Raw genomic sequence first — 20,955 nt, forward strand, 5'->3', positions numbered from 1 at the left:
GAGAGAAAAGCCATTCGAAGCTAATTAAGCAGCCATTCCCGGCTCTATTCACAGGCAGAGGACCGAGGAGCAAAGGCATTTGTCAGCGCTTGACCCCGCGTGGTATTGATTGACAACGCTGCTCAGTGAATGACAGGCTCGACGCCGCTGGGCCAATGGGAAGCCGGCGAGTAAGTGCACCGCGCTGCGATTGGACGAGAGGCCTTAAAGCCGCAGAGGAGTCCCACGTGGGGCTTAGAGTCGAAACCTTCAAAACAAGGCGTAGAGGCTGCGCTCAGACATGATGTTCACATCAGACAAAGGCAATCATCTCTCCTCTCCCCGCAGTGCAACTATTACACAAACGCTGATAGGTTGGCGGCGCGGATGTGTTGTGCAAGAATCACGGGATATTTAAGTCTAAAAATATACGTCGAGTCGCCCCCGTGGCTTTAATTTGGTGGACATCGTCGATCGATTGGTCATTAGTGCGTGCCCTTCACGGTGCATGTGTGTTGTGTGTGTGGGGAGGGGTGTTCAGCCCCCACATTTCTGATTTTGGCTGCTTCTTTGGATGTTTTATAGTAAAACATCGCTTCACGTTTTATAACCGTGTATCACATCTATCCCCTCCTTTTTTATTCCTTGTATGGGGATAACAATTCAAGAATGCTTGTTGCACCGCGCACACTTCCCTCCCCGTGCCGCCGGTGGTGGTCTCACCCAAAAAATCATAAACTTTATTTGGGCGGTTTACTAAAAAAAAAAAAAAAAAAACACCATAATGAAGCGCGGATGTGGAATTTGTGCAGTGTCTGTCAGATTTGGGTATCATCGTCGCTGTTGTTGTTGTTGTACACGGGGGGAGGACGGACGGATGATGCCTTGTGGATCCGCGGGATGATGTCATGTATCGTTGCACCCCACGTGGGGGCCGTCGCTCTCCGATAGGCAGATGTGGCCGTATCCCTTCCGAGTAATCCGATTGGACAGATAGGCGCTTTCACGGCAGTTCAGCCCTGCTGCCTGTGTGTGGCAACCGGGGTAAAGCTGGACAACTGGGGGAAATGCGAGATTGTGGAGAGAGTACCATGTTACGCTGTTAAAGAATCTCCAACCCTCTTCGGATCGGAAGACAGATTTTGGAAGCGTATTTTTTGTCTTTCTTTTTGGGGGATTAACCAGCCACTGAAGGCGCACATTCCTCGGAGGTTCGCAGCTGAGAATAAAGTAGCCAGTTTAATCGAGCCCGACCGCACCACATTTTCTCCCAACTGCTCACCCAGTCTGAGCTGGGTGCGCTCCGGAGAGAGAGAGGAGGATGCTGGTCGAGATCCGCGTCCACCACGCGTACATTAGGAGGGATTAAGCGCATGAATTATAGCCTACTCTTGTTTTTTCTTGAGGAACAAAAGTCGGACGGACGGACGGACGGTTTGGGGACGCACGCACGGGTATGTATTTACCGGAGCTGTTGATTTCTTTTTTCAGTTGTGTGTTTTTTTCTGGGGCGTATGTACGCTCAACAGCAGCGCACCGTTTCCACCGCTTTTCCGCGGAGTCAAACAGTCGGTGGAAGCCAGCTGCTGTCGGCCGTGGCCTGACTGGAGACGTCCTATACAGCGAGGGGGTGTCCGGACATTTCACGATCATCAGTTACAACATTAGAGTCTCAAACTAACACATTAGATGCGTGCTTTTTAAATCTGACGGCGTCCTTATATGCTCTAGGTTGTGTTTGCATCAGTTTCCATTGTAAATTGAGCTGTTTTTTATTAACATATCGAGTCTCTCGCTGACCACTGACCGAATAAGGTCACCGAGAAGACAGAAGTGCTGCCTTTTTTGTTGACATGGTTCTACAATAACTACAACTGTTCTGGCCACTTATTAACAAACAACGTGCGCTGTATTGTGTTGTTTTCTTTCTTTCTTTCTTTTTCGTCTAAAGATTAAACCGCGTCGTTTTTCAACGCAGGATTTTCACGACCTCCCCTGCCCCCCACCCCTGCCTGCTGAGACCCGGTGTGGCTGTGAGCACATTTCAACCATTTTGCCAAAGGACCTGCACACTGGAGAGATAAACAAAGGATACATTTCAAGATGTATCCACAAGGCCGACATCCGGTAAGAAGCGCTTCCTCTACACTTACTATACCGCTATTTATCTGACAACATTGATGTTGACATGGTGTCTGACTGTCTTCATTCCTCCTGAAATTCTGCTCTGCAAAGCGTTTTCCCTCCGTTAATGCTGTCCATCAGATCTCTCTGGTTAAATCACAGTGCATTTATGCTACACACCAGAATATGCACTTATAGCGGTAAATGGATGCAGATGGTTAACATGCCTGCAGATATTTACTCATCCATATACACTAACATATGACTGCTGAATATTGGGACAGGTGGTGATTTTAATTCTTCCCTTTTCCCATTAGTTTCCATTTTCTGTGTTCCTGTTGTGTTATTATGAGCTTTCTGGAGGTGTGAAGTAGACTCTGGTGTGATATTGTCTCACTAACTGCAGAGGAGATATTATCTTGAAAGTGGTCTAATTATTTAAGAACCACTCTTCTCCCTTCAGCACAATGTAGAAAACGAAGAATAAAACTTTCTTCTGTGACTGGATTGATGTGATTTTTTCCTTCAGGCTCCACATCAGCCCGGTCAGCCTGGCTTCAAATTCACCGTAGCAGAATCATGTGACAGAATAAAAGATGAATTTCAGTTCCTGCAAGCCCAGTATCACAGGTAATGATTACAACGTCTATCACCAAAAGCATGACAGTGTCAACATTTTGTCTAATATTCATTTGTTGAATGAAGTCTGCATGAATGAAAAAAAGACAGCCTTTTTGTTTATCCTCCGCACATTGCTGTCAAGTGGTTAAGTGTGAGTGAGTTATTGAAGTGATAGAGACGCCTGAAATTGACACCTTGTCTTCTATTTTAGTCTGAAGGTGGAGTATGACAAACTGGCCAATGAGAAGACGGAGATGCAGCGCCACTATGTCATGGTAAGATTATGTTACAATAGGGAGCAATTATGGGTCCAAATTGCAAGGCTTGTTGAAGATCTGGTTGGGGTGGAGCGAGACAGGCTATTGTGATCACCTGTGTGGTGGTTAGGGCGGGTTGAGTGTCAGGTACAGGCCTGTGAAAGGCCCCAGGGGGCTTTGATGTAGCTGGTTGTTACATAGGAGCTCTTCCTGACAGGCAGTGGGCTGAGGCTCCATTATAGCACGCCCCTGATCTCCAAGGGTCGACTGCAGCGTTGCCCTCTGTGTGTGCTGATCTGATTATTCTCCTAGGAGACTCCACGCTCAGACATATGCATGGCCATAAATTAGGTGTGAGCTGATGGTGGAGGGCCAGAGCAGTGTGTGTGTGTGGGAAAACTGCACCACAGCAAACAAAATGGAGGACGGAGGAACCTGCTGCAGTTTATTTTGCACTCATAGTTTCTGTGTAAGCATAAATTATAGCTTTTATTTAAGCAGCCTTTTAGAACAACACAGGTGTGCTTATGACGCAGGAATTTAGCTCAGACGTGACGCAATCAGGAGGTTCTTCTGTGGCAGTGTACTCTGTTGTTCCAGGTAAACACACCAGCGATTACTTAAACCAATACATGCGGGCTTAAGTTAAACATTCTTTTCACAGGAAAACAACATGTCAGCCTGACAGGGAGGAGGTTAGGTAAACATGTAGGGAAGTATCCCACAGCCAGCACTGGGTGTCAGGTTACGCTACGGCTGTGGGGCTCTGATCTCAGACAGAATGGCTCTCTTGTTTGAGAGTAATTTTCGAAGAAGCTAATGGACTGAATAATGCATCGGCCTCATCAAATAGACGCTGACTGGAAAGCCATTTCTGCCCTGGCTGCCACTTGTGAGCTCTATGGATTACATTTCAGCCAGACAGACTGACCTGGCTTGAAATATCAAGAGTGTTGAGCAATTGAGTTATGCTAAGTAAATAGACATCCTGAAGATCTGAGGGCTTAAGATGGTGATCAATAAATCTAACCCTTTCTTCTCTGTGCCCACACTATAAGCAACAACTTATTGATTTATTGGCTATTTGCTGTTAGCTGCTCAAAGAACTCCTTTTTTGTCTGATCTTAGTTTATCATGTTTGCCAGCAGAAGCTACACTGTATTTAGATTTCAATCATGATGTTCGAAATGATGATGTTTAGTGTTGTGATCACTTAAAATGTTGATTTGTGACCAGATATGTGGTATATATATAAAATAAATGTTGGCACTTCTTGATTGTATATTTGACTTTTTTGATTTCATTAATCACAGTTAAATCTTTGCTTTCATTTCAGTATTATGAGATGTCCTACGGGCTGAACATAGAGATGCACAAACAGGTATGTACCATTGTGTTCTTCGTATTTTGCAGCTCAGTGGTTTTTCCACGGTGTCAGGGGATGTTAGACCCAGGAGGAGCCTTTCATTAGCTGTGAACTGAACTGAGCATCGGTAATAGGCTGTAAACAGACGGATCTACTGCACAAAAACAAGGCAATACAACTGGAACCTCGTACCACCACTTGTACAATTGCTGTAGCCCTTAAAAAAAAGAATTCCAGCGGTGTAAAGCCTGGATTTGTTTCAGCCTTTCGATAAGATTAAAGGTAGACTTTGGCAGGCCAGGCCTTTGACTTAATGATTAGAGAGGATTGCTGATGGGTCAGTATTTTTTTCTGTAAGATGAACAGTAATTACAAGAGAGGGGCAAAAGTCATTTAGTAACTTATTGTGCCCTTATCTCTATCAAAAGATCCTATCTTGTATTGCGCCACAGATCAAACACACTGATGCTTGCAGAGATAAAGATGCATGAATGAGTAATCCTGAGATTCCCATGCATGCTGCACTTAAACCAGTGAGGCTGCCCCTTCTCTTGCAGCAGCCATAGCCTGGTTAATGACAGTGTTGGAGGCATGGCGGATTGGTGTAGTAGGGTGATCCATCAGTGTCGGGGCCGTGTGTCACACTGCCACATGTCTGTCAGGTCTCGGGCCGCTCCGATGGCTTCTGTCAGGCACTTATCACCGACCAGAGGAAAGAGGAGGGGGATGGGAGCCGGAGACAAGTTGGAGAATAGAGCTGGGGGAAGGGCAGCAGCCCAGCTCTGTGTAAACAGGTTAATCGACTGATCCATTTTAGCGCCTGACTTTTATCAGGAACCTCCACAGAGCTGATGGAAGTGCTTGAATAATTCATCAGTGGGGCCCTAACCTGCTGAACGGCATGTTTGTGAGCAAACAGTGTGGGCCCCATCTATGCAGCTCTCCCAGCTTACAGCTCATGCAGGGGAGGAGGAGAAGATGGGGAGTGGTTAACAGGCAGGGTTGGGATGGATTATTGGATGCACATAGGCATATTATTTTCCTGCCAGGAGATTTATTCCACAGTGAGGAAATCCATTCCTCTAACTGTGCCTTTTTTCATTACCGTGCAGGGACATAATTCAGATTTCAGAACGCACACACCGGCACAGCTCAGATGGACTGATGTGGCAGTGTTATCTGATCCCTCTCTACCAGCCGTGACAGTATGTAGACGCAAACGGCCAATTTGTGTTGCGTAGTGTCAGCATGTAATTACCATCATCTGGTCCTTGTTTCAAGAGCTGCGCAGGGTTTGGGTTTTGGGTGTTGGTGAGGTTCAGATCAGATTTGGCTGTTACCTGTAGTTGTAACGCAGACATGAGACACATGGCTGCGGAATAATTTGCTAAGTAGCAAACTATCTGCCATAACCCTCGCCAAAACAAACTTGGTCAACCAGCAGACCGTCTGCAGTGTTCATGAAAAAGGAGGCAGTGAAAAGTGGTGGTGAGAAACTGTGGCACTGTAACTACACACAAACTGTAGCCATCAGTGCTCCAATATCCCCAATCTGTCATGTGGGACTGGACCAGAGTGTAATAATTACAGGGTGTGAACTGTTGTGTGTCAGGTCCACTTACACAAGCAGAGTAACAGTACTTTAAGATATAAAATTAGGTTATGGTTTTATGCTGTTTTTGTTAGAATAAGTTTATTGTTTTAAGATCACAGCCGTCCTTAACCCTATAGATAATCACCTGAGTGACTGCTGAGGCTGAGGAGGTTAATAATAGTAATGATTCATGCATCCATTTAGGCAGGCTTTTGGTCTTACTCAGATCAATACAGATAACTTCAAATACCAATTAGAAATGTATTCTGGACGTGCTTCACATTAACAAAGGCTGAGAGGCTTTGTGTAAAATCTCAGTTCAGTGGGAATGTGTCATTTTCTGGCTTAGATGAGCCACTAGTGAAGTGTTAGCGTAATTCTCTTCCTCCTAGAGAAATCAGGAAACGGGTGATGCTTTCGGACAAATTGGAAGCCCTCTAAATCTGACTAGTCAAGCATTGTTTACAGATGGATCATGTGACCAGAGCCACCAGTAGTTTTCCCTCTGTATTTAATACTCATCAGTGTCTCAACTGCATTTTCCCACTGCTGATAGCAACAGGCGAATACCTTTCTGCACATCATTGACAAGCCAGCCTGAGAGTGCTCTTAAAGTGGTGCTACACAGGTCCGAGTACCTGTAATTGTGTAGCAGCAGCGCAAAGCTGGCCTCTCAAGGGCCGAGCTGTCATCTACTTAAAGTGACAACAGACCCATTTTTATCTGCCAGCAGAACAAAAAAAGTCCTCCCAGCACTGCACTGCCGTATCTATTCTGACAGTAGTGGCGAGCTGAGTTGATGCCTTTTCCATGTATTTGCATGTTGTGTTGTGAGAGTGCAGAGGCTGCCAGTTGTTTAGGGCACAGTGGATCAGTCACCTCCTGACCTCTCCCAGCCAGCTGTCACCATGACACTAAGCTACAGAGGAATGGACTGTGCGCTCAAGGCCTTTTCACAAATCCTGTCAAATGTTCCACTGCTATTGACATGGCTTATCTCAACAAACATGGATTATACAGGCTCTGTAGCTTTTCAACCATTTCTGAGGGCATTCTTGAGCTCTTGCTAGAGCACTTACAACATTGCATTAATACTAATACTTATAAAACCTTTATCTAACCCTCTCATTGCTTTAGTGGTTGTAGGTTACATTTATTGTGTAGGCTGGAGTTCATTGTGTTTCTTGTCTACAGTTCTAATCAGTGCTGTCTTATGGACTATTGCACTTTCTGTAACACATGCTACCATATATTTGTTTGACATTATTGCCTCTGATCCCAGGCTTTACTCTGTCTCATCTGATATTTCATCTTCAGCTTATTGTTTGTCCTGCCGTGCTGGCTTGCCCGGCTAAGTGGCTATCCATGTTGCAGCTTGGGTCAGCAGGTCTCATTCTGTTGGACATTACTCTCCAATCTCTCTGGCTCTGCTCAGAGGTAATACGTCTCGCTGCCAAAGCTGCCTGGCATTTCTGCCATGTGTAATAAATAAGCTGGCAGTCTGCAAAGTACATTGTGTGTGCTGCTCCAAATGAAAAATCGGAGAAAATCCCTGCGATGTTTGTGTTCTGCAGTGGCCTTGGGTTGAACTGCAGCATCATAAATTCCATAGATGATGTAGCTTTGGCACTGTTATTTTTCTGCTCCCAGTGCAGAGCTTGAACCTGAGAGTCTCATCTCCCATCCCTGGAAGATGAAGGAGGCAGAGCAAGCTGGCTGTGCAGTGTTTTTACAGGGGAGGGGGGTGTATATCACACCTCCTCCTACTGCTCTTTTTATCCGCCATTCATTTGCTACGTTCATGTGATTGACAGACTGAAAATTCAATTTAATGACCTGCCTCCAAGCACGTAATATGATTTTAAAGCCTGTTACGGTCAAGCAGAGGTGTCATTTGCATAATGATCCCAGCAAGATAGGCCTGCAGCCGTTGCCATGGCAGTTGGTAGACAAGCAGAAGAATGGAGGCAGGGCTTTGTGGATGGATGGGAGGTTGGAAGGGTGGTGGACTGGGCAGCTGATTGCAGTGAGAAATGGCCCAGGCTTCAGTTTTAGAAAGGTATAGCGCTCTAGCACACAGCACCGTTAATGTTCTCAGGCCTTTAGTCGTCTTCTAATGGCATTGATCATAGTTATGAGGTGTGTTACCCTCGGGGTCATTATGGTTTGTAATCTTTGCTCAAACTACAGTTATAACCCTTTTAATGTAAATTGCCTACACTGCCAGATGTAAGTAAAAAGTGCAGTCTGTCTGGTCCGTGGGTCTTACTTCCTGGGGTGTGGTTGTGTGGTTTTGCTGTGAGGTTAACTGCAGGACAGCGGAGTTGCAGATGAGGGGAAGGAGGGCAGAGCGAGAGAGGATCCTCTCAACACAGCAGCACTCTGCCCGCTCATATCCGTTTAGCATGGAGTGCACTCTCAGCACAGCTGTGCTCCATCCCCCTGGGCTCTCCTAATGTTTTAAATATTTCAAATGTCAATATCACGCTGTTTAGAGGATGTTGAGTCAAGCAGTTCTGATTGCCGCAGTAATTGACTTAATCGGTGTAAACATTAAAGGCGGGGTTATACGAAGTCACTGTCTGTTTCATACTTTACCTTCTCAATTTTCTCCTCTTTTGTTTTCCAGACGGAGATTGCCAAACGGCTCAACGCTATTTTAGCCCAAATCATGCCTTTCCTGTCACAAGAGGTGAGTTTTGAATGTTGCACTCCAACAGTGGCAAAGTTTAGTACTAAAATAAAGTCCCTTATTGTTGTCTGTGTTTTAAAGATACCACTTCAGAAAGCAGTTTGAGTCATTGTGTGTGACGTTTGCCCTCAGTTTAAAAATTGCAGCAGGTCTATGAAAATTAAGTGTTAAATTCTCTGATAAGTGAGTGTGGATGTGTGTGAGAGAGAAGCTGGCATGCCCCAATCATCTTTTGTGAATGTCTTCCCACAGCACCAACAGCAGGTTGCTCAGGCAGTGGAGCGGGCTAAGCAGGTGACTATGACTGAGCTGAATGCTATCATCGGGGTACGTGGACTTCCCAATCTGCCTCTCACCGTGTGTATACCCCCTTTTTATTCCTTTATTTGACCTGCACATATGATGATTATAGTATTTTTTTCTTTTTTATCTGAACTGATAAGTAAATAGAATAGAATGTGATACACCACCTGCTAAAGTTACAGTGTTTAATCAATGTGCTAATATATTTTGTCCTATTCAAGTCTATAATTTTCAACAATATATTCAAACGATATACAACAAGTGTAGGAAGCTCTCAAGAGCTGAGCTATTGCTCCAGCTTTGGTCTCGGCGGTATCTTCACTGCCTTGTTGTGTGTTTATAAATGCGAGCCCGAGAGCTCTCGAGATCTCCTTCGCAGCCTGTATTGCTTTAATTGGCTAAGGTTTTAACGAGGAGCCTCATCCCTCACTGCTGACCTGGATAGCTGTGGGAATTAAAAGGCTGAGGGTGAGCAGAACACAGCCAGTGCTGCAAACTGAGACAGTGCAGACAGCAGTCAGCCATCACAGCTCTGCTGCACAGTTGTGTTTGCACACCGCAGCACTGAGCTGTAATGTATGGCGTCCATCACTGCTTCACAACACCATCTGCTCCTCATTGATCAACTGTACTCACCCTGCCCTCCTAAAACAGAAGCGATTGGTGTCACCCTCGGTACAAAGCTCAGTGGTCTTATTACTACAGTTGGATCTCAGAGTCTTTAGCATGCATAAGAGGCTGGCCCAAAAGGCTGACTTGATGACTGGAGGCACATATTGGAATTCAATTAATGCCCCCTTGGTGACCTTTTGTTCCAGGATAATTGCTCCCTAGAATTTGTCAGAGTAGGTGTCTTGAGGTGATGGAGAACTGCTTGTTTTTTATCTGATGGACTGAAGCAGAGGCTTTATTACACTTTCACCAAAGCAGCTGCAAGCTGCAGTTGTTGCAAAGAAAAGCTAATTTGATTTGTGGCCCCTTCCTGTGTATAGGATTTTACATTTGAGACAATAATGCTGGAATATTCCTGTACTTTTGAATTTGTGCCTGTGAGTCTTTTGTGCCTTTCACACATGCAGTGCAAACTGGAAATTTTCTAGACATTTACCGGCCGGGCTATATGTGTGAACGCAAATATCGGATTCAGTAGGACCTGACTTTAAACGGTCCCTGGTACAAAGACCGGGCAATCTCTAAGGGGGCTCATGTGTGAACAGACTGTGGCTGTCTGTTGGTCTTTGGCTATAATTTAAGATTAGTATAATTTTAGAAGTCTACATTTTATAAAATATTGGATGAGCCCATTCATGATTTTCCTATTTGGCACCTGGGCTGCTTTATGGAACAGTAAGGCCTCTGCACAAGTCATGCCGGTGGCTTGTTTTAGAGGAGGTGGAAATGTAGCTACTGTATGTTTTACGAATACCTTTCCATCAGTTATTCATTGAGGAGAAGCTCTGTAGGCATGCCAAAATCCTCATGCATATTGTAAAGCAAGGTGGGGTGAAAGAGCGTGCCAGGCAGACAGGCAGCATCCAAGAGCCCGCTGCATGCCTTATTGATGGGGCTGAGGGCCATTAATAGGATGCAACTAGGGCAGCTGCTTGCGCTGAGATGAACCTGACCGTTGGCGGCTCCTGTTTGATTACACACAAAATATTAAAGTCAGCAGAAAAGTAGCTCAGACAAGCCCACCTGTCTCCCAGCTAGCGGCCACCTGGATGAGTCTACAGAATGGCCTTGTGTTTTTTTTTTCTAAAAAATGTTAGCTTAAAAGATATTCATTTTGTCTGTTACACCATTTATTGCAGTATATAATAATGGAGAGAGGGCGTCTAGAGCACCTGTTTTCCTGAATGTTTTCTGTCCTCCTTTTCAGCAGCAGCAAGCTGCCTACCCTGCTCTCATGGTCAGTGGCATCCAAAGTCAATCAATAAATTTATTTATTTACTTGTCGAATAAATGACGAATATCTGTGTGTGCCATGCTGTTGTTAATTGACTTGGTGTGTGTACACATCTGGGCTTGAAGGGCTTGTGCATGTTGCATGGCACTTTTTCTGTCCAAGTGCTATGCGTTTCACTATAGCTGGTGTAGTTAGTACACTAGAGACTACTATAATACATTTGCTCAATTTTGCCTGTGTTTTTTTAATTTTATTTCTGTAGCTTCATGCAGTCTGAGAAAAAGGGGTAAAGAGTAGGTCTTTATCTTGGAATATTAAATTAGAGGAAATAGGCCAGACTCCTTTCTTTATTTATTATTGTCTTCATTTATGGCCCTCTAATGAGGGCTCTTGCTGATCAACCATGCATATTACCCATCAGTGCCTCATTAAACACAATGAGCGAGGATGGCTCTCCCCCGCCAATGAACTGGCTCCTTAATTTCCCTCATGGACACAATATTATAACACACTTGCACGCTCTTGCTCTCTTTCTCTCTCTCTCTCTCTCTCCCTCCCCCTCTCCCTCTCCCTCTCTTTGTGTCCTGGGTACATTTTGTAATTGGATTGACATCTGCCCTATGAAGCAAAGGACACGGTTGCAAGTTAAAAACCTCACTATTTTCCAATCTAGTCTTCTCTACCTTCAGGGCTGATAAAGTAGAAGCAATTAAAAAGACCCTCCAGATAGGATTTTTAAGGACATGTTTTAGAAGTAGGTGCCCTTTATAAGACCTACAATGTAATATCTGTCATAAAAAAGTAAATTTGAAAGAAAGTTCCTACTGTGTTAATGTATTTTTAACAGCGTGACTTTATGTATTAAGCAGGTCCACTACAGTGTACTGCGTGTTGTACCAACTTTCCCGTCATTACAAAGTGCCTAATATTCCTGAAATAGCCATAAATGGTCACTGATTGAAGTCTGTCTTGTAAAAGAGAGGAGGTGCGTGCTGTTACAGCAGCTGAATTATTCAGCTGGCTTGTAGACGGGTAATAAATTGCTGATGTTTTTATTGGTGTCTCAGCTAAGTATTATTTAACCTTGCTTTAAACTGCTTACTTCCATGCTGAGTGCCTTTTAACTCCAATCCATTTTCCTGTGCCTTTCAAATATTGATGGTGAATATTGGAGGGTTGACTGAGTGCCAGCATGGGACCCCTGGTCCAGGCTCCCACAGCAGCCTTCCAGACGCACACACAAACACACACTCAAATACTTAGTGAGGGAAGGAGGGCCAGCTTCTGGCACTGAGTGTTCCCTCAGTCTCTTTAAAGTATGGGTGTGCAAATGATTCATGTTCTGTTAATCCACGAACATGAATATGAGAGGAGTAAATAGACGCTGGTTGTGTTTTTGAAGTGTTTTAAAAGCAGGTAGATGTTTAGCCCACAGGCTGCCAGATTCCTACACAGCTTCATGTTCCTTAAGAGGATTGCTCAACTCACTGATGGCATGGGGAGCTGTGGTGCAGCCGTATGAAATGCACTAGTTTAATGGATGTGAAATTATGTGGTTTAATCAAGACTTTAATTTGCTGTTTGTCGTTAATGGAGAATGAAATATTTTTCTTTTTAAAAAAAAAACCCAACTAAACAAATTATGCACTACTAACGCTATGCGACTGAATGTCCGAGTCCTGCGTCTCATACATTAGACGTGTTGAGCAGTTGATCGGTAGTCATAACTTCGACTCTCTTCAGCACAGATCTAGAGCTTATGCCACCCTGGCCTGGTATGGAAATAGCACTGAGGGGGATTGCTGTCGCATCCTGACAGTAATAGATGTGTGAATGTGCTAATATCATCCGGGGTTTAACTGATCAGCCGCATGTTTAGTGTGTGGTTTCTCCTTGCCTTCTCCCTCCGACCCACTCGGTGTCTGTCTATCTCCCTGTCTACTTACAGCAGCAGCAGCTCCAAGCACAGCACCTCTCCCATGCTGCTCACGGGCCTCCAGTCCAGCTGCCACCTCACCCCTCAGGCCTACAGCCACCTGGCATCCCCCCTGTGACAGGCTCCGGATCAGGCTTGCTGGCACTGGGTGCCCTGGGCAGCCAGGCCCACCTCCCAGTGAAGGATGAGAAGAACCACCATGATCTCGAACACAGAGGTAAGGAGTTAAGCTGAGTCATATTGCTGTCCAACTGGGCATTAGCTGCTTAACCGGTCTATTTAGAAGAATTTAAATGTGTATTAATTTTAACATTATTGCATAGATGTTAAACAGGGAAAAACTAATTTGGTGTGGAGTGCTTCTCACTCTCTAGAGCAGAATCGTAGGGCCCTTAGGTGAGGAGCACATCCTGTCTGTTCACATTCTGTCTGGGTAATGAGCTGGTACATTCCCAGCCCATGACTGCATAAGCTATTCAACAGCTCCAACACACGTTGATAAGAGGGGCCTAGCGCCCTGCAGCTGAATCTCTCACACATTCAGCCAGAAGCATCTGTTATGATATGCTAACTGATGTGTTTTTCTCTTTGCTCCACTTGGTTTCCTCATCACCTCTGCCGCCATTGTGATGTCTGCAATACAGAGAACACGGTGAGTGTCCAAAACTATTTTTTTGTTGCAGGGCTTTTTGGTTTCATAATTCATCACACTTTTATCACCACAGTGAATGTAAAGTCAAAAAATCCTGCCAAAAGCATGCTAACTGCTGATTTCATGCACTGTTGTAATCTGCTTTCAATAAAATGATTAATTGGAAATGAGGCTTGGAATATAAGTCCTGTGTGTTTAATCCAAAAGGGAAATGACTGGTATCATGCTGGAGAGATTAGAAGCCTTGTAATTTCATCACAATTAAAAAAAGACTTTTGACTTCCCCTTCTTAAAGGATTTATTTGATCCCTTCTACTGTCTCTCTTGTTTACCAGCTCACTCTCCTCCTTGGCATGTGATGAATATTTATGAACACAAATGGAGAATTGTTTTGTTTTGTTTTTCTCCACCCCCGTCTGGCTGGACCTGCTAAAGCGTTTTATTGGAATGGCTGCGATCTCCGATGGCTTGTGATGTGCCTGTGAGATTGTGTTTCTGTAGCCTGGGCCACCTGAATGGGTGCAGTCATGTCTGAAGAAATGAAACTCCCGGGGCGAGTAGTAGGCCTGTTTTGTTTCTGTGCTCTTGTCCCAGGTCATCTGATAGCAGAGTGGTGACTTTGGTTAATGAGTCACGCTAAGCATCTCTTTAAAGGTCAGCCATTATGCAGACAGTGGCCCTTTGCCCAGACCGCTAGTCCATTGGCCATTGTTCCCTTCTCTGGGCTGCCACTGACTTAGTCCATGTTGTTGCTTTGGTCTTCAGAAGAAGAGACGGAGGGAATCAGGAGAGCTTGGCAAGGTACAGGCAAATGGCAAACTCCTGCGAAAGCCGATGGATACCTGCCGAGTTCCTCCCATTCTGTTACTGTTTGGAGTGAGCTGTCCCAGCTTGTGTAGGCAGGCAGGCTCCACAAGAAGCACCAGTCAGTCCCACGCTGCCGTGCCCACTGGCAGGATATAGATTCTCTTTCTTTATTAGACCTCAAAGCCTGAACTAACATGGTGCCCAAGCGCGCTGCGGCAATCAATGCTCACAACATACAGTTTCTCTCTCTCTTTCTCTCTCTGTGTCTCTCCACCCCTCTCTCCCTCTCACGCTTAGCCTGACTGACTCTGGAGAAAGGGCCCTCTGTTCAGCTACAACACACTGCTCATGTCCCTGTGAGGCTGTTTGTTGTCCAGTTATGAGGAGGAGGGAGCCCGGGTCAGAAAACAAGTCCTCCTCCTTTCAGTTCAGATAACGGCCCATTCTGTTGTTCAGCCAGGAACAGGCTTGTGTTTGAGATTGGGCTTGGCTGGTGTCAGGGTACTGCTCGGAGCTGGCCTACAGCTGCATGTTAAGAGTCTGCAGCATCCGTAGTTGTGTGAATGGGGCATTTTTAGTGTTTAGATTGGCACAGTGTGTTCTCTGTGCATTTGTAATGGGTGAATAACTCACTGCTCTCTTTTACAATGGGAGATGAAATGGTAATGAAGTATGTTTGGTTTTCTCTTTGCAGAACAACTCTGTATCCCCATCTGAAAGCTTACGTACAGCCAGCGAGAAGCACCGCAGCTCCTCTGACTACAGTTTGGATTCCAAGAAACGCAAAGTGGAGGAAAAAGACAGTATGAGCAGATATGTAAGTCATCAAATGAATTGTTCGACATTTTGGGAAATACACCTATTCGCTTTCTTTCTGAGATCAAGATAAGATGGTTGAAACCACTCACACACCGTTGAATATAAAGCTTTAACCAGGAGTTTGTTTAGCTTAGCTTAGCATAAAGACTGGAGCGTGGGGGCAACAGTTAGCCTGGCTCTGTACGAAGGTGAAAACGGGCACCTGTCAGCTCAGTATTTATAACTTGTGTAATCCAAAATGAAAAAAAAACAACACATTGGGGTTTAATTGGGGGGGGGGGGGTGTCTTTGCTGGTTGCCTGGCAACCTTTCTGTGACTCCAGGCTCTTCCAACTGTCGGCATGAAAGCGAATAAGCGTATTTTCTCCAAATGTCAAAGTACTCCGCTGACCCTCCTTTGGTCTGAGACGTAAAAAATAAAAAATAATGCATATAAATTAAATATTTTTTTAAGGTGAGTAATTTGCCAATTATCTTTACAGGACAGTGATGGAGAGAAAAGTGATGACCTGGTGGTAGATGTGTCTAATGAGGTGAGCAGAGCAGCATGTCATTGTAAATGGCATATTGACTGAGATGAAGCTGTTACATAAATGTCAAAATCAATTGCTGTGTTTCTCCAGGACCCTGCCACTCCACGAGCAAGCCCCGCCCACTCTCCACCTGAAAATGGCATTGATAAGCCCCGCCCTCCGAAGAAGGACACACCCAACAGCCCTGCATCAGTGGCATCCTCTGGAAGCACCCCATCATCCAAGGCCAAGGAGCTCAGTCATGTAAGACACAAAGAGTTACGAACAAACTAGGACAGAAAGGGTTTAAATGCAGAGAGAGCACAGGGATATGTGCAAATAAATCTAGGACGTTTTCTGCAGTGGATTAGGAATGGCTGTCGGTGCTTTAAGTGCATGACTAAACGTCAGGGATAATATTGTCCTGCATCAGGATCAGTCAGGTCTTCTCTGTTAATAGCTCAATGTATTTAACTCCTCCAGGATTTTCCCCCTCTGCCTCACTAAAAGATTAAAGCCAAAGCAGTAAGGGGATAAAAACGGCCCCATCTCCATTGTGGCCATAATAGGTTTTAGAATAAATAGCAGTTTATGGCTCCGCAGGACTATGAGGGTTGTCAGAATTAGATTGGATTAAGTTCAGTTTGCTCTCAAATTGTCAGTCTGCACAGTGCCTGGTTTCCGGGATTGTAAATGTGCTTGCTCTCTCGTTCCCTTGACAGAATGACAAATCTTCCACGCCTGGCCTCAAGTCCAACACCCCCACCCCCCGCAACGATGCCCCCACCCCTGGCACCAGCTCCACTCCCGGGCTCAGACCCATCCTGGGCAAACCTCCAGGCATGGAGGCTCTTGGTTGGTACCATTCTTTTTCCTCGCTAGCAACTGCGGTAATCTTTTTCCATCCTCTCCTAGTGTACTGTTATGTCACATGCCTATATCCTTCTCCTGTCTTTGTCCATAGCAGCCCCAGCTTTGCGTACCCCTCTGTCCATCGCAGGCTCCTACCCTACCCCCTTTGCCATGATGGGCCATCATGAAATGAACGGAGGCCTGACTAGTCCTAGTGTGTATGCTGGTCTGCACATATCTCCTCAGATGAGTGCTGCAGCAGCTGCAGCCTATGGACGCTCCCCCATGGTAACACCCTTACTTGCCCTTTTATGTAGCTCGATCACATAAAAGCACTGCACATAGTTAAAAGAATAGTTTGACATTTTGAGAAATATGTTCTCTTTCTTGCCCAGGGTAAGATGAAAAGATCAATACTTCTATGTATCTGTCTGGTAAAGGTTCCCTGGGGAGTTTTAGACATCTAGTAGGGCTATGGAGCGTTTTTTCTATAAGCGGGTCCTTGTTTTGTTTGTCTCATGCATGCACACAAGGATTTTTTTTTAAAGCTGTTGGACAGAGCCAGGCTAGCTGTTTCAAGTGTTTATATTAAGCTAAGCTAACCAGCTGTGGCTTCATATTTAACAGACAGATATTAGAGTGGTCTTCTCTTCTTACTCTCAACTATTCTATTTCCCAAAATGTCTAACTATCCCTTTTAGAAAACACCATGTGAATTTAAATGTGATCACTGGTCAGTAACAAATTATTCAAAGGTTTCCATCTTGTCCTTTTTTTCAGGGGTTTGATCCTCACACCCACATGAGAGCTCCAGGCCTTCCAGCCAGCCTCACATCCATTTCTGGTGGCAAACCGTAAGTGCCTCACCAAATGTGTTCTATAATATCATTTTGTGATTTAAAGCACTAACACATGTCTTTTCCATCAGGGCTTACTCATTTCACGTTAGCGCAGACGGTCAGATGCAGCCCGTGCCCTTCCCACCCGACGCCCTGATTGGCCCCGGTATTCCACGTCACGCCCGTCAGATCAACACACTGAGCCACGGCGAGGTGGTGTGCGCTGTTACCATTAGCAATCCCACACGTCATGTCTACACTGGTGGGAAAGGCTGTGTCAAAATCTGGGACATCAGCCAACCTGGCAGCAAGAGTCCCGTTTCCCAACTGGACTGTCTGGTGAGCACCGCTGCTGATTCATGTTTCACTCATCAACAACTTTTTGACATCTAGTTTTCTGTTTGTGTAGTTTTTTTGAAAGGTAATGAACTGTATAAACAACCTCATCCCATTTACAATGGGATAATCCTTTGTTATACATGGGGACCACAGCAGGCATCTGACATCCCACTGACAGCTTTACAACAAGTGCACTGGTGCACAAATGCAGCTGATGCTTTATCAGTGTTTGTGTAAAATAGAAGAAAGTGCTTTTGGCAACAACCAAAAAACAAAATGATGTACATCACAAACAATTTCGGATAAATTATAGTTGGCTTTAAATGTGAACATCACCAAATAAATGTTTAAATGTTACAAGCTAAAAACTCAGAATATAGCAGCGTAGGTTTGATACCCTTAGATTGGTTTATTTTGATCAAAGGATTTTCATCCTCTTTTCACCAACTTGTTCCTGAATCTATCTCTAGCTTCAGTGACCTGGACATGTATTGATTTGCTTTGTCCTCTGTGCAACAGAACAGGGATAACTACATCCGCTCCTGTAAGCTGCTGCCCGATGGCCGCACATTGATTGTTGGAGGCGAGGCCAGCACATTGACCATCTGGGATCTGGCCTCTCAGACACCCCGCATCAAGGCTGAGCTCACCTCCTCGGCCCCAGCATGCTACGCGTTGGCCATCAGCCCCGATGCCAAAGTCTGTTTCTCCTGCTGCAGTGACGGAAACATTGCCGTTTGGGACCTGCACAACCAGACTCTTGTCAGGTTGGAAGAAAACACTTAATCACATTGTGTGGCCTCACAACAGGATTGTGTGAGCAATTTTAAAAGGGGATGCCAATAAATGTTTGTATGCTTTCTGACTTTGAATTGCAGGCAGTTCCAGGGTCACACGGATGGTGCAAGCTGTATTGACATATCCCATGATGGCACTAAGCTGTGGACGGGCGGTCTTGACAACACTGTGCGCTCCTGGGATTTGAGGGAGGGTCGACAGCTGCAGCAGCACGACTTCACTTCACAGGTATAAGAGATGGATAACATACACACATCCACAGACTTAGTGCGGATGGCAGTTTCCTTTTAGCCCCAGAACTGTCAGTAATTAATGTTCTGTCCCGTTTCCAGATCTTCTCCTTGGGCTACTGTCCGACTGGAGAGTGGCTTGCTGTGGGCATGGAGAGCAGCAACGTGGAGGTGCTCCATCACTCAAAGCCTGACAAGTATCAGCTCCACCTACACGAGAGCTGTGTCCTCTCCCTCAAGTTCGCCTACTGTGGTATGAGATCATTCTGTCTGTAATTACCCTTAGCCTTTCCTATTTTATTAAGTGCTAAAATGAGAGTGCCTAATGTTTATTGAAGGTTACCTGATAGCTCTTCATTTATACGTATTTATATCACTTCTTAGTCTGAGGAGGCCTGATTATTATTTTCTTTTACAGGTAAATGGTTCGTAAGCACTGGGAAGGACAATCTGTTGAATGCTTGGAGGACTCCTTATGGCGCCAGCATATTCCAGGTATGCAGATCAATACACTCTGTCTGCAGCCAGTCCAAAAGTATGCACAGTTGTCTCTGAGAGGAAGGACACAGCGACCGCTGTCTGACAGGACTCTCTATCAGTGAAAACTGAACCTGAATTATTGACCTGACAAAGAAGTCTTTTTGAGGGGCATCAGGCCAGAACTTGATGTCATTGCAATCTAATCTTGCCCTCTAGTCAGCTAATCATCTCCACTTAACTTTAAATATACTGTATATGAATGTTAACTCCAATACTAACTAATGTTTTTATCTTTTTCAGTCCAAGGAATCCTCATCTGTCCTGAGCTGTGACATCTCAACAGACGACAAGTATATTGTGACAGGCTCTGGTGACAAGAAGGCCACTGTATATGAAGTGATCTACTAGAACAGACTGCTTTGGATCAGAGCATGCTCATGCTCAGGAACAGTAGACTCCTCCTCCATCTACCTTCCCTCACACGGACAGAATGGATGTTGCCCGGAGCCCCGAGGTGGATGGGCAGGAAGTTTGGCAGTGCCAGACTGAAGTGGACGTTGGTGCTGTTGTGGCCGTGGATGCTGTGACGTTTGGCTCTGCCCTTCCTCACTCATACAACTAACACTTGTACAGCAAGTGCAGTTCCTCAAGGCACTACGAAGAAAATAATGTCTTGCTGTTTTTCTGTTTGTTGGATATTTCTTTTTTTATTCGTCCCTTTTAATGTGGAGATAAAGTTCCATGACACAACTAGAAGCGGCGCTTCGCTCTGGAGCTTCTCCTTGGAGGTCCTGTGAAAAGTGTACATAATGGAGTAATAAAAGGCCTTTTATAGATTTATATTTTGGTGTCCAGTTACGCTTGTGATGGTTCTTTCTTGTTCTCTCCGTGATTTTCTGTCCCCTCCGGGGATGGAAATTAGATTAGGACTTTGTAAAAGGATATTCTATTTCAGTTTTTTCCCTCCTCTGCTTTTTTTCATGTTCGTTGTCCAGAATGACCTTTTCGGAAATCTAATTTGGATTTTTTTTTTCTCCCTGACAACGGCATTTTTTTTCTTTGCTATTTGCTGTAACACAGACGTTTGTCCCACGGATTTTAGCTGTGGAGCTTTCTGGGAAGGCCCTTATTTCAGACTGGAAGAAGGAGAAAATCATGGTTTCCAGTTGCGTCTACTCTTTGGCGCTGGTCAGGAGAAATTCATCTTTATAATGAAGACCCATCACTGAACACTGGCTGCTTTCAATGACATTTAAATGGATAACTATCAACCGGAGGACTTATGGGTTTTATGGAGAAGCAGCTGTGACTTGAGTTCGGTTTGTTGACTCGACTATTGTATGAATCTTAATTTTTCCACCCAGCAAAGTTTAGTCATCAGTCAAGAGTTAATTATTGCCTCTCTCTCGTTTGACTCTCTGTGACTGATGTGCAAGACTTACATGGTTACTCATAAAAGTGGCAGGCAAAGCCATTACAACATTGATAACTTGGGTATGCTCTGTTTGCTTTCTTTAGTATTTCACAACTTCAATCTTCTCATAGACCGGAATGGTCTCTGCATAAAACCACATTAGACTGTGTAGCATACACGTGTCATCATCCCTAAGGATTGTACAGTTGGCAGTTGTTGATAAATCAATAAACTGTTTTTATATATAAAAAAAAAATCCTCTTGGTTGAATTTCTATAGTCTTGGTGCCTTGCTACTGTTGCATGTTTTTAAAGAAATAATTTGATATTTTGGGAAATAAGCTTATTTACCTTCTTGCCAAGAGATAGATGAGAGGATTGACATTTCCTCCATGGCTCATGTTCAGTAAATATGAAATATGAAGTTACAGCCAAC

General features: G+C 44.7%; 1 protein-coding gene across 1 annotated transcript; it reads left to right on the plus strand.

Annotated features, from left to right (window-relative positions):
* Positions 1–1,033: 1,033 nt before the first annotated feature.
* Positions 1,034–19,948, plus strand: tle3a (TLE family member 3, transcriptional corepressor a). Its single transcript, XM_083916639.1, has 21 exons — positions 1,034–1,433; positions 1,958–2,106; positions 2,633–2,733; positions 2,936–2,999; positions 4,318–4,362; positions 8,571–8,633; positions 8,886–8,990; positions 12,791–12,995; positions 13,423–13,430; positions 14,932–15,054; positions 15,539–15,589; positions 15,680–15,832; positions 16,291–16,423; positions 16,533–16,708; positions 17,201–17,274; positions 17,349–17,598; positions 18,118–18,365; positions 18,477–18,624; positions 18,729–18,879; positions 19,045–19,121; positions 19,407–19,948. The coding sequence occupies exons 2-21, from the start codon at positions 2,083–2,085 to the stop codon at positions 19,512–19,514; spliced, it is 2,307 nt and encodes a 768-aa protein (XP_083772765.1). The 5' UTR covers positions 1,034–1,433; positions 1,958–2,082; the 3' UTR covers positions 19,515–19,948.
* The last annotated feature ends 1,007 nt before the right edge of the window (positions 19,949–20,955 follow it).

The sequence above is a fragment of the Echiichthys vipera genome (genome assembly GCF_963691815.1).
Source record: "Echiichthys vipera genome assembly, chromosome: 7".
In the NCBI taxonomy this organism is placed as follows: Eukaryota; Metazoa; Chordata; class Actinopteri; order Perciformes; family Trachinidae; genus Echiichthys; species Echiichthys vipera.

What these genes read in the sequence shown, in the direction of transcription:
- tle3a (XM_083916639.1), top strand. Translation starts at nt 2,083, where the DNA reads ATGTATCCACAAGGCCGACATCCG. An exon ending in CTGCAAGCCCAGTATCACAG is followed by an intron (nt 2,734 to 2,935) that starts GTAATGATTACA and finishes CTTCTATTTTAG; the next exon opens with TCTGAAGGTGGAGTATGACA. An exon ending in AGCACGACTTCACTTCACAG is followed by an intron (nt 18,625 to 18,728) that starts GTATAAGAGATG and finishes TCCCGTTTCCAG; the next exon opens with ATCTTCTCCTTGGGCTACTG.